The sequence below is a fragment of the Drosophila novamexicana genome, unplaced genomic scaffold, assembly GCF_003285875.2.
Source record: "Drosophila novamexicana strain 15010-1031.04,08,12 unplaced genomic scaffold, DnovRS2.1 tig00001900-arrow-arrow-pilon, whole genome shotgun sequence".
In the NCBI taxonomy this organism is placed as follows: Eukaryota; Metazoa; Arthropoda; class Insecta; order Diptera; family Drosophilidae; genus Drosophila; species Drosophila novamexicana.
The window spans coordinates 112,251-136,070 of NW_020824905.1; the positions used below are offsets into that span (position 1 = coordinate 112,251).

General features: G+C 37.1%; 1 protein-coding gene across 2 annotated transcripts in view; it reads left to right on the plus strand.

Annotated features, from left to right (window-relative positions):
* Window positions 1-23,820, plus strand: part of LOC115768658 (G1/S-specific cyclin-D2) — a 76,842-nt gene continuing 53,022 nt past the window's right edge. The window contains exons 1-2 of one of the 2 annotated variants that reach the window (XM_030713340.1): window positions 1-1,110; window positions 9,287-9,508. In XM_030713340.1, coding sequence (XP_030569200.1) covers window positions 514-1,110; window positions 9,287-9,508 — 819 coding nt within the window. In that variant the 5' untranslated portion in view covers window positions 1-513. The remainder of the gene's footprint in view (window positions 1,111-9,286; window positions 9,509-23,820) is intronic. The other variant, XM_030713338.1, reaches the window with a different exon arrangement.

Below are 23,820 nucleotides of genomic sequence, written 5' to 3' on the forward strand. Positions count from 1 at the left end.
AAAACCTTTTATTATGTTTTATTTATACACATTTATCAATTAATTGTGAGCTGCTTTGGTGTGATAAATGAAAAATGTGCATGTGTATTAATATATGGCCAAATCTGCATAGTTCACATATAAAACGGAATATAGTATAAAAGAAAATAAATATGGAATATGATATAATACGTAGATATTCAACTCAAATATATGTGCAATAATGTATTTTTACATTAATTTAATTATTATTAAAAAACACATTTAAATGTAAATTGACGAACAGTTGTAAATCTTAGCACATGTACGCTCTAACATCAATCGCGATGATTTTCGGATTTTATTATGACTTGCTTGATCTGTTGGGTGTATCGCCTTGTCGCTATCGCCAAAAACTAATATTTTGAATGTTGTCCACATACACACGTGCATATTTCAATGTGAACCAAATTTGAAATTTGTAATAAAATTTTACACTATATGTCACAAATTATATAGTTTAGCCTAGTTCTTTAAATACCAATTGATTAAAATATGGATTTACTGTGTACTGAAAGCATAGTTACTCATTCCGAACAGTCGTTACATAGGTATAAAAAAAAAACGCCCACTGAACAACAAATTACAAATAATTTCAACATCAATTGCAATTGCATAACTTGTTCATCAGTATGCTTCTCGACCATTGCAAAATGTAACACAGCAACAGATACTACAACCGACAGCATACCAGCAGTGTCTGTCAGAGTACCTTCTGCTTGCAATATGAATAAGCTGGTGTATGTAATATCTTCAGTGGCAACACCTACAAGTCCGACCCTATCAACAAAACAACTTAAACAAACACAGTTAAATAATGATCAACTACTGTATCAACTGCCTTCGCATCACCAATCTAATAACTCCAAATTAACTGCAATAACAAATGAAAATGAAGCTGTAGGCGATAAGCGTTTTGTGTATGAAAATGCACATGTGATCGTTACAGATCCCATTTTTAAATCGGATCGCTGTTTAGAAAATGCCCTAAAGTCGGAGGTAAAGGCTCAGATTCTCGGAACATATTTAAAGACAGTACAAAAGGACATAACCCCGCCTATGCGCAAAATTGTTGCTGAATGGATGATGGAGGTAAGTAGCCCATTTCACCCTCATATATTCTTATAAAGTGTAGGTATATGTGGATACATACATATATTTATACAATCAACAATCAATGGTGCTGATGATCTGGCAATGTCTATTTGCCTAACCGTATGATATGTAAAACATAACTTTTATAATCCAATATAGCATGTTTAACGACAACCCAAGCAATTGTCTAAGAGGAATACCTAATAATGAATAATGAATAATGATAATGAAACATATACACATATCAGTAGAACTGATTTAATAATTGTAGCCATTAACACATATTGTTCTGTTAACGCAAATTACTGACAAGCTATTTTGATTTAAAAAAAGGAATTTAAAAACAACTGTTAAAAACTGAAACACAACAAGTAAGAGGTTCTAGTCGGGAGCTCTCGACTAGGGGATACCCTGAACCCTCTTCTTCCAACATCAAACGTCAAGTTTGGTGACTCTAGCTCTTTTTATTTACCAAAATTGCCCAAAAAACAGGATATCAATATTTTTATTTTTATCGATTGCTTGGAAACGGAGTAAGTTATCGATTATCGGAAACAAACTCGATCTGCGCGGGAGCTAAGAGCACCTACATCTAAAATTTCAAGTCTCTAGCTCTTATAGGTTCTGAGATCCTTGCGTTCATACATACGGACAGAAGGATGGACGGACGGACGGACGGACATGGCTAGATCGACTCGGCTGATCAAGAATATATATACTTTATGGGGTCGGAGATGCTTCCTTCTGCCTGTTTCATACATTTGGCTTTCGCACAAATACAATATACCCTTGTACCCATTTTTAATGGGTTCAGGGTATAAAAAGATGACGTCCCTGCTACCCATGCATGCAACACACGCAGCAACACCTGCACCTGTCATGCAGTGTTCAGCAAAATCCCACCGTCAATTAATCCTGAAGCCAACAGCAATCAAGTACAAGGTCTTCCAGCCCCGCTCACTGAAGCAAGTAGATCTTCACCTGATGACATGAACGAGGCTCACGTGTACATCCCTGAGGTATGGAGGCAGTCGCACCAGCCACAACCTCAGCAACACGGCATTGTGCGCACAACGGCAACCCCAACAACTACAACCACTGCGTCCTCAAGTAGCGGCGCAAGGACCTCTGCTTCCACTGGTATAAGCTGTGCCGCACTGGAGCCCACTGCCAAAAAACACCAATGAAACTTTCCAGCTTATCCCGGTCGATACATATGGCGGTCAGAGCTCTTCCCCAGCAGCTGCGTTTTGCAGCGCTCTTTGCAGTCAAAACTCTGCTGTGCACCCTCTAAGGAGCAAAGGCAATATGCCAGCCTTCCAAGAACCGCTGGTGAAAGTTCATCTGCTCCCAGTGCCTCCCTGACAAATGGGAACAGAAATGCTCCACTTGCGCCTCAGGAAAAGCCACTGACATGCAAGACGACGAGATGAAAATTGCCGACGAAGTTCTGCACCTCAGCCTGTGAAAAAGGTCCCCAAACCCAGGCCCTAACACTTACTGGAGTTATCGACATCGTCGCTGGAACAGACCCTTGACCAGGCAGCTGGCCCAGATGCCTATGAATTTAAGGTCTCTCCCTCCGGCGCACTAAGAAACTACGCGAAAGATTCTGACACTCATGGAGCCATTATTTGCAAGCTCACAGGGTCCAGTTAAAGCACTTCTGTCTCACGGAGGACAGACCGTATCGCATCGTCGTCAAAAACTTCGCCGCTTCTGCTCCCAAAAGCCAAATCGAAAGTACCTTTGCAATACACGGCTACGTTGGGAAAAATCCAAACAACCCGGGGACCAAGCTACCTACAAGTGACGCCGATGCTGACCCCACAAATGATTCGCCAAGTCGCAACTACTAGTTTGTAGATCTTAAGCAGGCTCCTAATAATAGGGATGCGCTTCGAATTAGCAAGGTTGGTCGTCAACGGGCCCAAGATGACCTCCCGAGAAAGAATAAAAGCATCATTTAACGTTATCACTGCTATGAGTTCGACCACACTAAAAACTATTTTCTCAAAAAGCCCAAATGCGGATGGTGCGGCTAGCCCCACTGGACGAACTCGGAGCAATGTCAGGTCAAAACGGTGGCAGACCTGCGATGCTCAAACTGTGTACTATAAAAGATGCAAAACATACCAGCAGCGCTTTAATGCCAGACAACCGGCCATCAATGTTGACCCACCGGCACGACACAACCAACAGCAACCTACACGGCGCATCAACGCGCAGTTCATACCCTACCGAATTGTGCAACAAGGCCTGTCGTATGCTGATGCGTTGCAGCCAGGACGTAACACTTACCAGTAACACTTACATGCACAAGCGTGCCAACCCCCCATGTACACCAACTAGTCCACCGCTACAACAATGCAGCCCCAATACCCACAGAATCAATCTCAGGGGCAAAACACGTCCCTCGGAAGCATCCTACAATGACTTCAGCAGCCGATCCCAGCACTTAATGCCGCGGTCGCAACTATCCTAGTCAGCATCAAGGAAGGACGCGCAAGGACCTCCACATCTAGGTCTTCCCACGCACCGCAAACAATGGCTGCCCAGCTGCGCTTAGGATCGTGGGACGCTCGCAGCATCATACAAAACCCAAACGAGCTGAAGCTGTTTATGAGAAAACATGAAATGAATATCATGCTTGTCTCAGAAACCCACCTACACGCCGGCCTGTACCGTGCGGATCACCCAGCAAGTCGAGCCAGAGGAGGTGCTGCGGTGGACAACCAGACAATTAAGCTACTGCCATAGAAGGCGGTGCTCGTCACCATTTTCAATGCAACTCTTCGGCTAGGTCACTTTCCACATAAACACGGTAACCCTGAAGAACTCCATCGGTTCACAAACTTTATTTTGGACGGCTTAAGCAGAAAGGAGTATGTAGTGGCAGCATACCTCGACATCCAGCAAACCTTCGACCGGGAAATGAACGAGAGGACATTAGAGCGGGCGTTCCACAAGGTAGTGTTTTGGGTCCCACACTTTAGAGCCTATTCACGCACGATATGTCCACGGCAAGCGAAAAGTCCCTTGACAGTCGGCAGGATCTCGTGGTGGCTACGTTTGCTGATGACACGGCAATCCTTGCAAAGAATAATTGCGTGTACGAAGCAACGGGCATCCTACAGAAGTATCTAAAGCGCTTCGAAAACTGGGCTTATAGGTTAAATATCTCAGCGAACCCCTAAAATCGTGCTACGGTCACTCACACCCTTCGCAACTCCTACCACGGACTTTTTCTCCATGGCGAGCACTTAGAGAAGGTGCGTGACCATAAATACCTTGGGATCGCACTCGACAGACAACTTACGTTAAAAAAACATGTCACCAAGGTAACCAACAACTTGAAAAGCAAAATCAGGCGTCTGAACTGGCTGCTAAACCCAATTAACAAAACCTCCCTTCGGAACAAAGTCCTTATCTATAAGGTAATACATGCCCTGCGTGGGGATCTGAACTCCAGGTGTATGGAATTGCCGCGAAGACGCACCTTAACGAACTTCGCATCATCCAGATCAAGACCTTGCGAAAAGTCTCTGGAGCCGAATGGTATATTGGCACACGAGACATCGCAAAGGACCTTAAGGTCCAAACAGCAGCAAGCTACCTGCGAGCCCGTTGTCGATTATCGGAAACAAATTTGTACTGCGCAAGCACTGGAAGGACCCAAAGTAGTAGTAAAAGTAAAAAAAAAAACACACAACTAATATTCGTCATTTATTGCACTGTCAATTAATTCTTTGCAAAATTAAAACTATTGTATATATAACTAAATCTAGGAAACTTATGGTGGTACTAATATTTGGTATATTGGCCATTAGCAGCATCCATTGCAGCCCGCAAACAACGAGACAGGTCATACATTTCAGGTATTTTTATCCATTCATCTTGCATGGCATTGATGAGAGCCTTTTGGGTTTAAGTCAGGACTCTGGGCAGGGGTGTCAATGAGTTTGCTGCAGTTGCACAGCAGCCAAGTTCCGCACAGAAACAATTTGTATTTGGGGTCATTGTCCTGATAAAGTTTTTACGTCTGTTTATTGGGGTTTTGGTGGTCTACGAAACCAAACTTTATTGCACTCCTTCACAATTCATTCGTTTGAATGTCCAAATAAAACTCTTTCGTCATCACATCATTGAAAATGCACAGCTCACCAACACCTTTTGACGATATGCAGCCCCACACCATTACAAAAAGTTTGTCAAACTTTACTGTTGGTGTTATATTTTTCTGTTCCAGAGTTGTATTGGGTTTTCTCAGAACTTTGCTGGGTCCGTCATGATAGTATAACATTATTTTTGTCTCGCCGCAAAAAAATAACTCCGCGGGCTTGTTAACATTGACAGACAGACAGTAATGGCGTTATTTTAGCTATTTGCGAGGGGTATTTATGAATTTGTAAAACTTTACGAAGTGGCTCGTGGCTTACTGTCTTCTTGCAGTCTTTTTCTTTTAAGTCCGATGCCAACTGTGTGAGGCTAGTTTGAGGATTTTCTTTGATTTTTTTTTTTAATTTTTGAATGATCTCGTCTAGTGAGCTCCGATGGTCCGCCTGCGGAGTGTTTTAATTCAAACCTCTTTTCTTTTTCGGCGTGGTTAATAATATTATAATTAGTTCTTAGCCTAATTGAGAACATTTCCGCCAATTCCTTAGCAGATTACCCCTTGTGGTAGAAATAAACTACAATCTTGCAAAACGCTCACAATTAAACAAGATGTGTACTGTTTAGAAAGCAAAATCGTTAAGAAGGCCTGTAACCTTGGTGTTCACATTGGGATATATTGAAGATTTTTTTGGAAATGGCTCTTCAGACATTAATGAGCGGTTCCAAGAGTTCGAACTTAATGCGTTAACAGTTCAGTGAACCAGGCATCTATTGTAATGACCGTAATCGGGACTGGAGTTTGCGTCGGATTCTGACCAATTGTCTCCTGCTAATTCGGGTAATAGTATTAAAGCAGGAATGGTTAGATCGTGTAGATCTTTTTCTTTTATGTCAGGATCAAAGTTACTTTCCGACTCGTATTCCTCCGTAAGATCTATTTTTTCTTTGTCTGTCGACTCTAGTTGTTCACTAGTTTCGAACGTCGAAAGGGTATTCAGGATTGTCGGTATCGATATTTCCAAATTATACCTTCTCTTGAGTGATACTAAATTTGATCGAAATCTGATCAATAATTTAGATATATATTACCAATGTGCTTTATTTAGTCTTTCTCGGTTTTCATGTACTAGTGTTCGTGCTTCATTCTACTAGTATTGTGGTGTTTTTGTTAATTGTTTCGGTCTGAATAGACCTATTTTGACTTATACATTTGTAAGATTTGTCAAAAGTACTTCTGAGTTGACTGATTCTGGCATTTAATTGTTGCAGTTCAATATTTAATACTTGAATATATTATTAATTTTGATTTTACCACCATATTACTATTTGTGCAAATGTATGTAACAGACAGAAAGAAGCATCCGACCCCATAATGTATATATATTCTTAATCAGCATAGCTGAGTCGATCTAGCCATGGCCGGCCACCTGTCAATCCTAAAGACTTGCAATTTTGAATGTAGGTCCTCCTAGTGCCCGCGCAGATCGAATTTGTTTCCGATAATCAATAACTTTCCCCCATTTTCAAGAACTCGATATTGAAATTCCGTTTATCTAGTAATTTATAAGAGCTAGAGTCGCCAAAATTGGCATTTAGCTACTATACTATTTTAGTAGCTAAATGCCAATTTTGGCGACGATATATATATAAATATATATATATATATATATATATATATATATATATATATATATGGCGACAGCTATAAAATGAAAGATACTTGAAATATATATATATATATATATATATATATATATATATATATATATATATGTCGCCACATCCCCGCAATCACCACATAGTTGTGGCTGGTGTGGTGTGGTCGGTACGGGTTCGTATCCGATGGGGAGGAACGTATTTATAGCTCATGCTTCATTAAAGCTTTCTTATAGTATTGTGGTGTCTTTGTTAATTGATTCGGTCTGAATTTGTCTGATTTGTCAAAAGAACTTCTGAGTTGACTGGTTCTGGCATTCAATTGTTGCCATTCAATATTTAATACTTAAATATGTTATTAATTTTGATTATCCCACCATATTACTATTTGTGCAAATGTATGTGACAGATTTTTATTTTAATTTTTCTGTTATTATGAAGAACAACTTAAATTAAATTTATATGAATATTTACAAAGTACTTATTCTACTGGTAAGTCTATTATACAAATTTACTAGAGTGACTATATGTATATATATATCTGGGAGATCGATTGGGTGAGACCTTCGAAATCTCCTCAGCGAACGGACTCCTCTAATTCTGCGCCTTTTTAAAAGACACCTAGCCAAACGATTAAGATGGTTTCCCAGTCGCGCTGTGTAATTTGCAGCCTGTATATTTATAACATCCCCGACTTTCGGCACTCCTATATGCAATAACGCCGGGCGGGAGCTATTCGGGATTTATAAATGGTTACTTTATTTTTCAAAGACAACGCATATCTACTGCTCAGAAGCCATCTTAGTTTTCCCAATCTGTTCTTCAGGGTTACAGAGACACTTGTGATGTGTGTGTTAAAATTCGAGCGCCTGTCTAAGTGCACCCCTAAGTATTTGTATCTGTCGTGGCGCGTTACCAATTGACCGCGCAAGAGTACTCCCACACATATATCCGCCCGTCACATTGGCACATTTATTTAAATTTATGCCAATATTCAAACGCTTGGCCCTCATTTAAAAGTTGTGAAGGTGTTTCTGCAGGACATCAGTAGCTTCATAAACACATTAATTTCTGAATAAGATGACTGTGGCATTTGCAAAAGTGGCGATGGTAAGGTCGTGTGGATCCGCGACTTCAATAGTAGAGCCAGTGGGCATGTCGAAGTTAAAGAGGGTGTAGAGCATGGGCACACTCCCTTGAGAAACGCCAGCCCCGATGGCCCTCATGTTGGACTCAACTCCATCGAGTACTATCGAAAATGACCGGTTTGTTAAATAGCTTTGCACAATCAAATTAAGTTGAGGTGGCAACACGGGCTTGATTTTGCAGAGTAGTCCATCATAACAGACAGAAGGAAGCATTCGATCCCATAATGTATATATATTCTTAATCAGCATAGCTGAGGCGATCTAGCGATGTCCATCTGTCAATCCGGCTGCCCGTCTGTACGTATGTATTAACGCAAGGATCTCAAAACCTATAATTTTTAATGTAGGTCCCCATAGTGCCCGAGTTACCTTCTTGGCAGTGGACGATAGTAACAAGTTTGTCTGGAACGGGCTAAGTTTCCTTGTCCATTCTCTTTGGTTATGTAGATATTAAGTTTGAATTGAATTGGAGATAAAGACATGCACGTCTGTGCAGATTGAACAGTAAATGCGATATGTTTTATTCGACCAAGTGACATTCTGAAGTAGCCCAAGTATCACAGTATATAAGGATGTATGTATGTACAAATGTGTGGTTGCCGTTGGTGGGTTCAAGACTGCTGAGTTGACATCTCAAGTGGTCTCTGAAGTTGATGTTTCTGCATCCTGTTAAATTGCTGATATGGTGTTTGTACAATGTAGAACAATGTACTCTGCTTTATGTGGTCATCGTCTTGTTGGTATGTAGATACATATGTACTTACATATGTGTCTATGTACTCATTTGGTTCAGTTGCGTTGTATTTATTTGCTGCTTCTTGGTGGTTTCGTGGGTGCTGTGACTGATAAGGTAACTCCCGCGCAGCTCGAATTTGTTTCCGATAATCAATAATTTGCACCATTTTTAAGTAATCAATATCGAAATCCTGTTTATTGAGCAGATTTAGTAAGTTATAAGAGCTAGAGTCGACAAAATTAGCATTTAGCTACTAGAATAATATATATGTATATATATATATATATATATCAAGTATCTTTCATTTTATAACTGTCGCCACATCCCCACAATCACCACATAGTTGTGGCCTGTAAGTAGAGGCAGTGTCAAGTATTGTGGTCGGTACGGGTTCGTATCCGATGGGGAGGAACTTATTTTTTGCTTTGAATATTTTTTATTACTGCTAAAGCAAACGCTAAAGTGTTATTCTTAAATTTACTTAAACTTAAAACCATTTTTACTTTTATCGTTTAAGGTTTGTGCTGAGGAGAAATGTCAGGAGGAGGTAGTTTTGCTAGCAATTAACTACATGGATCGCTTTTTGTCAACAAAATCTGTTCGAAAAACTCATTTACAAATCTTAGCAGCCGCCTGTTTATTGGTTGCTTCCAAGATACGTGAGCCCACCTGTCGGGCGCTTTCTGCAGAGCTTCTTGTATTCTATACGGACAACAGCATATATAAAGATGATCTCATTGTAAGTAATCCTATCACTTATAATAAACACTTGCTTGGATAAAAAATGTATTCGTTTCAAATTGCGTTGTTACTGTCATTAAAAAACAAGAAAGAAGGGCTTTGGCATGCAAAAGATTTAATACCCCTGCAGTCCGAACCTTTTCCTAATGCTCACAATGCTCACAATGTTAAAATATCTTGAAAAACTTAACAAGTTTTCAATAAAACAACTTAATTTTCAACCGATCGTTCCCATGGCAGCTAATATAGTCGTCCGATAAAAAGAAGATCTTTCATAAATATATGGAGAACATTTAAACAAAAAAGGTTTCCATAGAACTTAATATATAGAAAAGATTTTGCATAAATGAAGGCAACATGCATACAAAATAAAGCTTATAAATGGCGAGTTTGGTTAAGATATCTTGAAAAACAAAAGTTTTCGATACAAAAACTTAATTTTCGACTGATCGTTACTATGGCAGCCATATGAGGAGCATATTAAAACTAAAAAATGTCGAGTTTGGTCAAGATATCTTGATAAACAAAACAGTTTTTCATACAAAAACCTTCTTTTCGATCGATTGTTCCTATGGCTGCTATATTATATAGTGGGTCGTTCCAGCCGGTTCCGATAAATGTACTGCGTGCGACAGAAAGAGGGGCGTACGACAAGTTTCATGGCGATAGCTTGAAAACTGAGCGATTACTTCATCGATTACTTAATCGGTAAAATATAAGTTCAAAAAATTTTAATTTTGCAAATAATTACTTGACAAACTGTACGTTCTTTTAGTTTAATATTAATACATTGGTTTGTATTTATTTTAAATATTAATTTCTTATTATATTAGACACTGAACCAACCCATTAAAAATGGGTAAAAGGGTATACGGTATAACAGGCAGAAGCATATCTGACCCCTTAAGTATATATATTCTTGATCAGCATCTATAGCCGAGTCGACCTAGCCATGTTTGTCTGTCTGTTCGTTCGTCTTTTTGTTTGAATGCAAGGATCTCAGAACCTTTGTGAGCTAGAGACTTTAAATTTTAGGTCCTCCTAGTGCTTGCGCAGTACAAGTTTGCTTCCGATAATCGAAAACTGGCCCCGTTTCCAGGCAATCGTTAAAATTTGATTAAGTTGTAAGTTCTAGGATTATCAAATTTGACATGTAGCTTTTAGAATAGTATATAAATATATATAATCAACTACTTTTCATTTCATAGATATCATCACATTTAAGAATAACACTTCTTGTTTAATTTAAGAATTCGTTTGCTTTAGCAGTAATAAAAAGTATAATGAGCTATAAATACGTTCCTCCCCATCGGATACGAACCCGTACCGACCACACCACACCAGCCACAACTATGTGGTGATTGCGGGGATGTGGCGACAAATATATATATATATATATATATATATATATATATATATATATATATATATATATATATATATATATATATATATATATATATAAAGTATCTTTCATTTTATAGCTGTCGCCATATATATATATATATATATATATATATATATATATATATATATATATATATATTTATATATATATCGTCGCCAAAATTGGCATTTAGCTACTAAAATAGTATAGTAGCTAAATGCCAATTTTGGCGACTCTAGCTCTTATAAATTACTAGATAAACGGAATTTCAATATCGAGTTCTTGAAAATGGGGGAAAGTTATTGATTATCGGAAACAAATTCGATCTGCGCGGGCACTAGGAGGACCTACATTCAAAATTGCAAGTCTTTAGGATTGACAGGTGGCCGGCCATGGCTAGATCGACTCAGCTATGCTGATTAAGAATATATATACATTATGGGGTCGGATGCTTCTTTCTGTCTGTTACATACATTTGCACAAATAGTAATATGGTGGTAAAATCAAAATTAATAATATATTCAAGTATTAAATATTGAACTGCAACAATTAAATGCCAGAATCAGTCAACTCAGAAGTACTTTTGACAAATCTTACAAATGTATAAGTCAAAATAGGTCTATTCAGACCGAAACAATTAACAAAAACACCACAATACTAGTAGAATGAAGCACGAACACTAGTACATGAAAACCGAGAAAGACTAAATAAAGCACATTGGTAATATATATCTAAATTATTGATCAGATTTCGATCAAATTTAGTATCACTCAAGAGAAGGTATAATTTGGAAATATCGATACCGACAATCCTGAATACCCTTTCGACGTTCGAAACTAGTGAACAACTAGAGTCGACAGACAAAGAAAAAATAGATCTTACGGAGGAATACGAGTCGGAAAGTAACTTTGATCCTGACATAAAAGAAAAAGATCTACACGATCTAACCATTCCTGCTTTAATACTATTACCCGAATTAGCAGGAGACAATTGGTCAGAATCCGACGCAAACTCCAGTCCCGATTACGGTCATTACAATAGATGCCTGGTTCACTGAACTGTTAACGCATTAAGTTCGAACTCTTGGAACCGCTCATTAATGTCTGAAGAGCCATTTCCAAAAAAATCTTCAATATATCCCAATGTGAACACCAAGGTTACAGGCCTTCTTAACGATTTTGCTTTCTAAACAGTACACATCTTGTTTAATTGTGAGCGTTTTGCAAGATTGTAGTTTATTTCTACCACAAGGGGTAATCTGCTAAGGAATTGGCGGAAATGTTCTCAAGTAGGCTAAGAACTAATTATAATATTATTAACCACGCCGAAAAAGAAAAGAGGTTTGAATTAAAACACTCCGCAGGCGGACCATCGGAGCTCACTAGACGAGATCATTCAAAAATTAAAAAAAAAAATCAAAGAAAATCCTCAAACTAGCCTCACACAGTTGGCATCGGACTTAAAAGAAAAAGACTGCAAGAAGACAGTAAGCCACGAGCCACTTCGTAAAGTTTTACAAATTCATAAATACCCCTCGCAAATAGCTAAAATAACGCCATTACTGTCTGTCTGTCAATGTTAACAAGCCCGCGGAGTTATTTTTTTGCGGCGAGACAAAAATAATGTTATACTATCATGACGGACCCAGCAAAGTTCTGAGAAAACCCAATACAACTCTGGAACAGAAAAATATAACACCAACAGTAAAGTTTGACAAACTTTTTGTAATGGTGTGGGGCTGCATATCGTCAAAAGGTGTTGGTGAGCTGTGCATTTTCAATGATGTGATGACGAAAGAGTTTTATTTGGACATTCAAACGAATGAATTGTGAAGGAGTGCAATAAAGTTTGGTTTCGTAGACCACCAAAACCCCAATAAACAGACGTAAAAACTTTATCAGGACAATGACCCCAAATACAAATTGTTTCTGTGCGGAACTTGGCTGCTGTACAACTACAGCAAAGTCATTGACACCCCTGCCCAGAGTCCTGACTTAAACCTAATTGAACATTTGTGGGCTTTCCTTAAGAAGCGCTTGGGGATACGGAGCCCAACTAACAAAAAGGCACTCATCAAGGCAATGCAAGATGAAAAGATAAAAATACCTGAAATGTATTACCTGTCTCGTCGTCTGCGGGCTGTAATGGATGCTAATGGCCAATATACCAAATATTATTACCACCATAGCTAAAGTTTCCTAGATATAGTTATATATACAGTTATAGTTTTAATTTTGCAAAGAATTAATTGACAGTGCAATAAATGCCGTATATTAGTTTTGTCTGTTTTGTTACTTTTGTATTTTGAAATTTGTTATGTTTGTGCCTTATATCTATGAAGAATACTTAGAATAAAAATTCGATGCAAAAAAAAGTTAAGAAAAAATAGGTTAAGTCTGCCTGTTACATACATTTGCACAAAAACAGTATACCCTTCTTACCCATTTTTAATGGGTTCACGGTATAAAAGCCACCACTGAACAGTGCAGCGATTGTTTTGTTGAGCCAATATGACCTCCAGCGGGAGTGGCACCGATTTGTATTCTTAAGCGAGGGCAAATTTAATTTGGAGGTCCCGGATTCTCAAAACAATTACTTTCGCGATTTAAGAAAGGAAGAGCATAAACCTGACCGATTGCATTGTCGAGTGGGCGACGTAATGGTTTGGGGATTTTTATACCCCTGCAGAGGGTATTATAATTTTGTCGTGAAATGTGTAACGCATAGGAGACATCTCCGACCCCATAAAGTTTATGTATTCTTGATCAGCATCAACAGCCGAGTAGATAGAGCCATGTCCGTCTGTCCGTCTGTCTGTTTCTATGAGAACTAGTCTCTCAGTTTTAAAGATATCTTAATGAAATTTTGCAGAAGTCCCTCTTTCTGTTGCACGCAGCACATACAGCTGTGAAAAAATAATAGCACCACTACAACACATTTTGTTCTTGATGAAAAAAAATGCGATTACTGTTCCGATTTTTGTGAAATTTGATTTTTTTTATATCGTTTGGTATTCCCCATAAACAAAAACAGTGTTAGCGTTCTTCAAATTTCTGTCTATACCTTTTTTTTTTGAGAATTTTAAGAAAAAACCCCCAAAAATGCAGAAAAAAAAAAATAGCACCATTAGTCCTTTTCTTAACGAATCCTCGTTATATCGCGGAATTGTCTTTGCAGAATTAACGTGTTAATTAGTTTTGACTAAGATATCATTTTTTCTATCATAAAAGTTAATAATAATCATTACGATGGAACGTGGAATGCACTGCACTGCAGAGAAGCGCGATTTTATCTAAAAATTGATATTGGACGGAAAAACTTGCAGAGAAGTTGGTCAATTTGTAGGATACTCTAATAAAATAATTAAAAACGTCTTAAACTATCAAAAAAATATTGAAACACGCGGACGATAACGATCTATGACCCATCTGTCAAAGGTCTGATTCGTCAGAACACGAAGGATCCCTTCAAGCCTGCTACCGAGCTTAAAAAAGAGCTTAACATAAATGTGACGGAACAAACAGTTCGCTATATCTTAGGCAACATAACCTAAAAGACTGCAGACCAAGAAAGGTACCACTTTTAAACGCGACACCTATTTAAACGCGACACCTAAGCGCATGACGTTTGCCAGCGATCATGCAAATTGGACGTCCCAACAATGGAGGAATATTCTATGGTCAGATGAGTTTAAGGTGGCTATGATTGGTGGAAAGAGATCTGGATCATTCGTTAGACGTCCAAGGAACACAGAATACAAAACCATTAAGCATGGAGGGTGTGGTGTAATGGTATGGGCCTGCTTTTCCTACTATGTAGTAGGTCCAATTCATTGGAGAAAACCATCATGGATCAGTACGTGTGTCTGAAGATCATGGAGACAGTTATGTTACCCTTTGTAGAATACGAAATCCCCCTCGTACGGGTGTTTGAACAGGACAATGACCCCAAACACACCAGCAAGAAAGCAAAGGAATGGTTCAGGGCAAACTCTGGGAACGTTTTGGAGTTGCCTGCTGAGTCGCCTGACCTGAATCCCATCGAAAATCTGTGGTCCGAAGTCAAGAAGGCAGTTGCTGCTTCCCAACCAACCACTATCGGATCACTTTGGGAAGAAATTAAAGAGTCCTGGTCCAAAATTCCCCTAAAACGATGCCAGGACTCAGTTGATTCCATGCCAAGACGCTGTGCAGCTATTATTGCTAATAAAGTGTAGCATGCGTACATATGTATATACATACATATGAATAAGGCTGCAACACTTTGTTGTTATGCCAACATAATGCAAACATAAGCAGCGACTTTGTCGCAGCGCGCCTAACGCTAAGTGCCCTCTGCGCATATTCAAGTGCATACGAAATATGATCCGCACTTGATAGCAACGACCGCCCAAATGGCTAAGTCAGCGTTCTCACGCTTGACCGTCGCTGTGTATACATATGTGCGCGCATGACTCTCTCTGACTCTCTTGTTGTATATAAGCCTAAAAACCATGTATGTAAAACGGCTGCTCACTGCTTCACGGTGGACAGCTCTAACTCCAAGAATCATTGAATAAAGAACCATCAAGAAAGTCTGACGTCTTCTAATCAGGGAACTATTATGGCGACCGTGACAGGACGGATTCCAGCAGAGGGAGGCATCAACAACAAGCAAAGGCGGAATAAAAAAAAACACAAAAAAAGGCTGAGTGAGTAGAGTGTAGTGAGTGTTATGGGTCGCGGTGGCCGGGTTAAAAATTTGAATAAAGAAATTGCTCACATTAAGTGGCAATTATATTCACCCAAGGCCAACACACCGTGGAAAGCAACAGCAAGGCTACAGGCCATGCTTGACTTTTATCAGCAACAGCTGAAACAAATTAAAGAAAACCCTACACCACAGACTCACTCAGTGAATATCAAAAATATTCAAATTGTTAATAACAAAGCTATAACCACACCACCTCCCAAAAGCAAAGTGCCTAAGTACGTCAAGCAATGCCCAGCAGATTGCCCTGGACCTCTGGACAGCCCACACTGCAGATCGACTTGCCTGGCAAGGCAATAACCTGTGCGAAGACCGGCACCGGTTCCGCCTGAGCCCATAGGCCCAGGACAACAGCAGCTGAGAAATCAACAAGCGCGAGAGGCACCCCCGCCCCTTGCGCCTTCGAAGGGAGCGTCAGCGCAACCATAATGGTGATGACCAGCTGACGCGGAAGAACAGGAACAGCGGACACCAGCTATAATTTTAAAATATATATATTATTATCGAAACAATTTATGTAAAATTGAGCAGAAAATCTTTTGCCCAATCAGAAGTGAGGCCCATAAAGCCAAACTAAAAAATTAGGCAGGTTGCTATGTCAAAAAAAAAAAAGGAAAATTTTTTTTTACACGTCTCAGGCACTGGGTAAATTACCCAGTAGCAAACAAATTAATCCAAATCTTAAATTCCAAATAAATTTGAAATTTTAAAAATAAAAAAAAAATAATAAGTTTTCAGTTCAGTCAGTTTAATCAGAAATAAGAAGAAAAAAAAAACAAATCGAATCAAATTGAAGCCATAGGCAGGAAAAATGTTCCATTTATGAATAGTAATGCAATAAGCAAGTTTTCCAAAGATTTTCTAATTCAATCGAATCATAATTTTGAACAGAACTCCAAAATGGGACTATTAGACGTTAAGTCAGTGGATTCCACTGCTAACGTTATAAATAAAGTTGAATCAAACAACACCGATTTAAAATTAACAAATATATTACTGATAATCATAGTTGTTATAATGTGTGCAAATTGTTTTTATAAATATATTTAACTGCATAACAAATGCCTTAAGAAAAGATTCATGAGCCGAGCAAATGACTTGGACAAAATTTAAATTTGCACAGCACAAACAACAATGATTAATCATAATTGACAATATAATAACTATAAGATACCAGTTAAGCAAAAAAAAAAGGAAAAAAAAAATAAATAATAATAAATAGTAAGAATATCCCAGAATAATCTTAAAAAAAAAAAAACAAAGTAGCTTGTCGATATTATGGAATGGCCAGAACTTCTTGAGCGGATCCAAAATATTAAAACGACATTTGAAAAAGCGTATAAATGTCTAACACAAAATAGACAAACGCATATAGATACAGTTAATAGGCACTCCATAACATTGATCGACAGCTTTAACGAAGCTCGATTATTGATATATCAAAATAAAGATGTATTAACCAATGAACATTGGTCAGAAACGTCAAGGTTGCTTATAAGACTGAGAAATAATATACAAACAGTTAAAGACAAGCATAATTTAAATTTAATACTACCTTCTATTTTGAATACACCTGCAAAGTTGGAACTCGGTGAAAACCTTGAGGTTCGGACTGAGGATATTCAATTAGAAGAAGAAGATTTAACAAATCTAACAATCCCTGCTGTTATCACACTGGATTCCAAAGATATTTTATCCGAAAGTGAAGAAAGTGATGATAATAGCCGTATAATGGTTGACACAGCCGCTGCCCAGAGGGCATATATTAGGGAAATTGCACAAGCAGTCCCAGAATTTGACGGAAAGAAAACCCGTCTTGAAAAATTCTTAACGGCATTAAGACTTGTCAACCTAACAAAGGGAACTTATGAGGAAATTGCCATAGAGTTGATTAAATCAAAAATAACGGGCACAACCCTCAACAAAATAAAAAATGAAACCACAATAGATGGAACTATTGCAAGATTAAAAGCCGTAGTTGTCGGTGAAACACCCGCCAACATAAAGGCAAAAATGGACACTTTAACGCAGAAAGGCAAAACAGCCACTCAGTTCACAACTGAACTAGAAAATCTGCGACAGCTTCTTGAAGCTGCTTATATTGACCAAGGCATACCATCTGAAAATGCTGACACGCTCAGCACTACAGAAGCCATTAACACAATGATTAGTAAAACTAGTCACGAAAGTGTTAAAACCGTTATGGAGTCAGGTATTTTCACTACCATGGATGCTGCCGTTAGTGCATACATACGTACTAGCACAAGACTTACTGGTAGTGTGAATACAGTGATGTACTCTAAAAGAGGGAATAACAACTACCGCGGTAGTAACAATCGTGGTAACTATCGTGGTAGAGGCAATGGTAACTACCAAAACAGAGGAAATAATAACTACGGTAATCAAAACAACAATTACCATAGAGGCCGAGGAAATGGAAACAACAATTCAAACCGAGGCCGAAACAATCAAAATAATAATAATACAAACAATGTTAGAGTAACCCAGAACAATCAGGGAAACTCTCAACAACCCTCAGATATTCAGCAGTAGAAAATTATGCGGTTCATACCATCATCATCATCTTAGTTTGAATATATTTGTAAACTTTTTCAATGTGAAGACAAATAAAAAACTTGTATTTTTAATAGATACTGGTGCAGACATATCTCTGTTAAAGGAAAATTCTGATATCTTTCATGATATCCAAAAAATAAAAAGATCAATATTCAAGGCATAGGCCAAGACATAATACAGTCCAAAGGACTGATTTCAATAGAGATACAGACAAGTAAATACATAATTCCATACGATTTTCACTTAGTAGATTTGCATTTCGCAATACCTTGTGATGGAATAATAGGCATTGACTTCATTAAGAAATTCAATTGCCAGTTAGATTTCAAACCAAATGAAGATTGGCTCATAATGAGACCAAATAATCTAAATTTCCTAATTTATGTTCCAATAACATACAGTTCTGGTAATAATTCCATTGTTCTACCAGCAAGATCCCAAGTAGTCAGAAAAATTCACCTATCATCAGATGAAGATAGTGTACTAATTCCAAACCAGGAAATTAAAGAAGGCATTTATGTTGCAAACACAGTTGCAACAACCAAAAATGCATTTGTCCGATTACTGAATACGACCAGTACCGATCAAGTAGTAGATATTAAAAATTTGTCATATGAACCACTTTCGAACTACGATATAGTTCAAAACAATCCCGAAAATAGAGAAAAAACTGTCTTATCTCAATTAGCTAAAAATTTTCCACCACAATTCAAAAACGAATTGACTAACTTATGCACCCAGTTTAGTGACGTATTCGGACTCGAAACCGAATCGATCACTACCAATAACTTCTACAAACAAAAGCTAAGATTGAAGGATGATGAACCAGTCTACATAAAAAATTATAGAAACCCTCAAAGTCAAATAAATGAGATACAGGTACAAGTACAAAAATTAATCGACAATAAAATAGTCGAACCGTCTGTATCCCCTTATAACAGCCCACTTTTGTTAGTTCCGAAGAAATCTCTTCCAGGTTCTGACAAGAAAAAATGGCGATTAGTAATTGACTATCGTCAAATTAATAAAAAACTGTTGTCGGATAAATTCCCGCTGCCTAGAATTGATGACATTTTGGATCAACTAGGAAGATCAAAATACTTTTCATGCCTTGATTTAATGTCAGGATTTCATCAAATTGAACTCGAAAAAAGTTCAAGAGATATAACGTCTTTCTCAACAAGCAATGGCTCGTATCGCTTCACGCGATTGCCATTCGGTTTAAAAGTAGCGCCAAATTCTTTCCAGAGAATGATGACTATAGCATTTTCCGGATTAGAACCTTCTCAAGCTTTCCTTTATATGGATGATTTAATAGTCATTGGTTGTTCCGAAACACATATGCTCAAAAACTTAACTGATGTTTTCGAGAAATGTAGGAAATACAATCTTAAATTACATCCTGAAAAATGTTCATTTTTCATGCATGAAGTCACATTTTTGGGACACAAATGCACGGATAAAGGAATCTTGCCTGACGACAAAAAATACGACGTTATTAAAAATTACCCAGTTCCACATGATGCGGACAGCGCCAGACGATTCGTTGCATTCTGCAACTACTATAGACGTTTTATCAAAAATTTTGCCGACTATGCTCGTCACATAACAAGATTATGTAAAAAAGATGTAGAATTCGAATGGACAGCTGATTGTCAGCATGCTTTCGAACATCTCAAATCGGCACTAATAAATCCGAATTTATTACAATACCCAGATTTCAGCAAAGAATTTTGCATAATAACAGATGCAAGTAAACAAGCATGTGGAGCAGTTTTAACTCAAAACAAAAATGGACTCCAACTTCCAGTTGCTTATGCATCAAGATCGTTTACTAAGGGTGAAAGTAATAAAAGTACAACAGAACAGGAATTGGCAGCAATTCATTGGGCAATAACTTATTTCAGACCATATATTTATGGTAGACACTTCAATGTCAAAACAGATCACAGACCATTAACATACTTGTTCTCAATGGTAAATCCAAGCTCTAAGCTAACTCGTATGAGACTTGAACTAGAGGAGTATAATTTTACAGTCGAATATCTGAAGGGTAAAGACAATTTTGTAGCGGATGCGTTATCAAGAATAACCATTCAACAGCTACAACAAATAAATGGATCAATAAAGAAAGTCACTACAAGATATCAAAGTAGACAAAATTCCTGCGCAGGAAAAGAAAAAATAGAATTGCCATGGCAATCTATAGAAAAAGCTTCAAAGCCCAACGTATATAAAGTCATTAACAATGACGAAGTACGTAAAGTAGTGACCTTGCACGTAAAAAATATGCTATGTTTTTTTAAACATGGTAAGAAAATTACTGCAAGATATGATGTTAGCGATTTATATACCAATGGAACTCTTGACTTAGGTCAATTTTTCCAAAGGCTTGAAACGCAAGCCGGTATAAATAAAATCAGCCAACTCAAAGTGGCACCGTGGGAAAATATCTTTGAACACGTTTCAATCGATAATTTCAAAAATATGGGCAATAAAATATTAATTTCATTGAGAGTAGCGCTACTCAACCCGGTGACCCAAATAGAAACAATAAAAGAAAAAGAAGCTCTATTGTCTACATTCCATGATGATCCAATACAAGGAGGTCACACAGGCATCTCAAAAACCTTGGCCAAGGTCAAAAGACATTATTATTGGAAAGGTATGACTCGAGATATTACTGAGTACATACGAAAATGTCCAAAATGCCAAAAATCAAAAGTGACAAGAAAAATAAAAACTCCTTTAACAATAACTGATACACCAATACACGCTTTCGACAGGGTTATAGTAGACACCATTGGTCCACTACCCAAGTCTGAAAATGGAAATGAATACGCAGTCACTTTAATTTGTGATCTGACTAAATATCTAGTCGCGATTCCAATTCCAAACAAAAGTGCTAACACAGTAGCAAAAGCGATTTTTGAGAATTTTATTCTAAAGTACGGTCCAATGAAGACGTTCATTACGGACATGGGAACAGAATACAAAAATTCTATAATAAATGATTGTGCAAGTATTTACAAGTAAATAACATAACATCAACTGCACACCACCACCAGACAGTTGGAACAGTCGAAAGAAGTCACAGAACTTTTAATGAATACATACGTTCATACATATCGGTTGATAAAACTGATTGGGACGTATGGATCCAATATTTCGTTTACTGTTTCAACACAACCCCATCTATGGCACATGACTATTGTCCATATGAACTTGTTTCGGTAAAACAAACAATTTATTAAAACATTTTAATAGCACAGACACCATAGAACCTTTATATAGTATAGATGATTATGCTAAGGAAAGTAAATATAGATTAGAAATAGCATATAAAAGAGCTAGAATTATGTTAGAAGAAAATAAGAGAAATAATAAGGAATTATATGATAAAAAAGTAATAAACATAGATATATCGGTAGGAGATAAAGTCCTACTTAAGAATGAAACAGGACATAAGTTAGATCCAACTTATTTAGGACCCTATACAGTAGAAAAGTTAGAAGATAACGATAATATAATAATTAGGGATACTAAAAAGAAAAAACAAAAAGTACATAAGGATAGATTAAAATTTTATAATAATTGAATTGAAAACTTTAATATAAACAAAGAAAATTGTTCGAACAAAATAATACAAAACAATAAAAAGAAAAATGGAATTTAAGAAAAGGAAACAAAAAAAAAAGAAAAGAGACAACATTTAAAATAAAATACTAAAACATACATATATTTTTTAAATACACATAGTTTTAAACATATACACTTACACATAAATATTAACAAACATTTTTATATTAAAATTATATAAACAAAAACAAAAAAAAAAACACAAAAACAAAAATAATTAACATTAATACTTAAAATAACTACATAAATTACGTTATTTTTTTAAAAGGAGGAGATGTAGCATGCGTACATATGTATATACATACATATGAATAAGGCTGCAACACTTTGTTGTTATGCCAACATAATGCAAACATAAGCAGCGACTTTGTCGCAGCGCGCCTAACGCTAAGTGCCCTCTGCGCATATTCAAGTGCATACGAAATATGATCCGCACTTGATAGCAACGACCGCCCAAATGGCTAAGTCAGCGTTCTCACGCTTGACCGTCGCTGTGTATACATATGTGCGCGCATGACTCTCTCTGACTCTCTTGTTGTATATAAGCCTAAAAACCATGTATGTAAAACGGCTGCTCACTGCTTCACGGTGGACAGCTCTAACTCCAAGAATCATTGAATAAAGAACCATCAAGAAAGTCTGACGTCTTCTAATCAGGGAACTATTATAAAAGGACACTAAACTAAATATTAAATGATGAATATAGATTTAGTATTAATAGTTCAATATTGTTAACCAATGAATTCCTCACTTATTAGCCATTTTTTTATATTTTAAATCGATTTTTGAATACTGGTGCTATTATTTTTTTCGCCATAGGAACGATTGGTCGAAAATTAAGTTTTTGTATGAAAAAACATTTTGTTTTTCAAGATATCTTGACCAAACGCGTTTTTAGTTTTACTAAGCTCCTCATATAAATGCAAAATCCTATTAAGATCGGACCACTATATCATATAGTTGCCATATGAACGATTGGTCGAAAATTAAGTTTTTGTATGAAAAAACATTTTGCTTATCAAGATATCTTGATCGCCATTTATTAGTTTTACTTTACTCCTCATATATGTGCAAAATCCTATTAAGATCGGACCACTATATCATATAGCTGCCATAGGAACGATCGGTCGAAAATTAAGTTTTTGTATGAAAAAACATTTTGTTTTTCTAGATATCTTGACCAAACTTGGCATATATTAGTTTTACTATGCTCCTCATATATATGCAAGATCCTATTAAGATCGGACCACTATATCATATAGCTGCCATAGGATCGATCGGTCGAAAATTAAGTTGTTGTATGAAATTTTTGAGTACCAGAATGAATGCAGTCATACAAAATCGTTTTGGAAAAGACATTTCGTGAGGCATGAAATTAGTTTGGAACCTTGAAGTGGAAGTTTCAACATGATATAGATCCAATCCACACCGCGAGAGTCGCAGAGCTTGGCTGGATCGTGAGATTGTTACTGTAATGAGCTGTTCTCCTTACTCCTCTGACTTAAATTGTATAGAAAATATGTAGGGATGGCAAGCAAAGAAGGTATATGAATCCGAAAATCAATATTCTACAAAATCGGAGCTTATTGAGGAGATCCAAAAGGCCTGGTCAAAAATAATAGGATGTATAAAGTTATCCTGTTTAACGTACAGAACATATTTTGCAAATATGTGACATTCGCATAAAATTGTAAGAATGAACTACTTGTTTAATGAGTTCTTATATAATGAAGCACGTATCAAATAATTTTTGTATATATCTTTGAAAATTAATTTGAACCTGAAACGTCATCCACCAATCCCAAACCTCCTTTCCACCAAGAAGATAGAGATTTTCCGAAAAATTAGAAACACCTCTCAAATAAATTTAAGCGAAGATCTTTAAAAACAAATAAGTTTAATACAAACGCGATTTTTATACACCTTCGGGTGGAATATCCCCAAAAAAAAACCCTTCT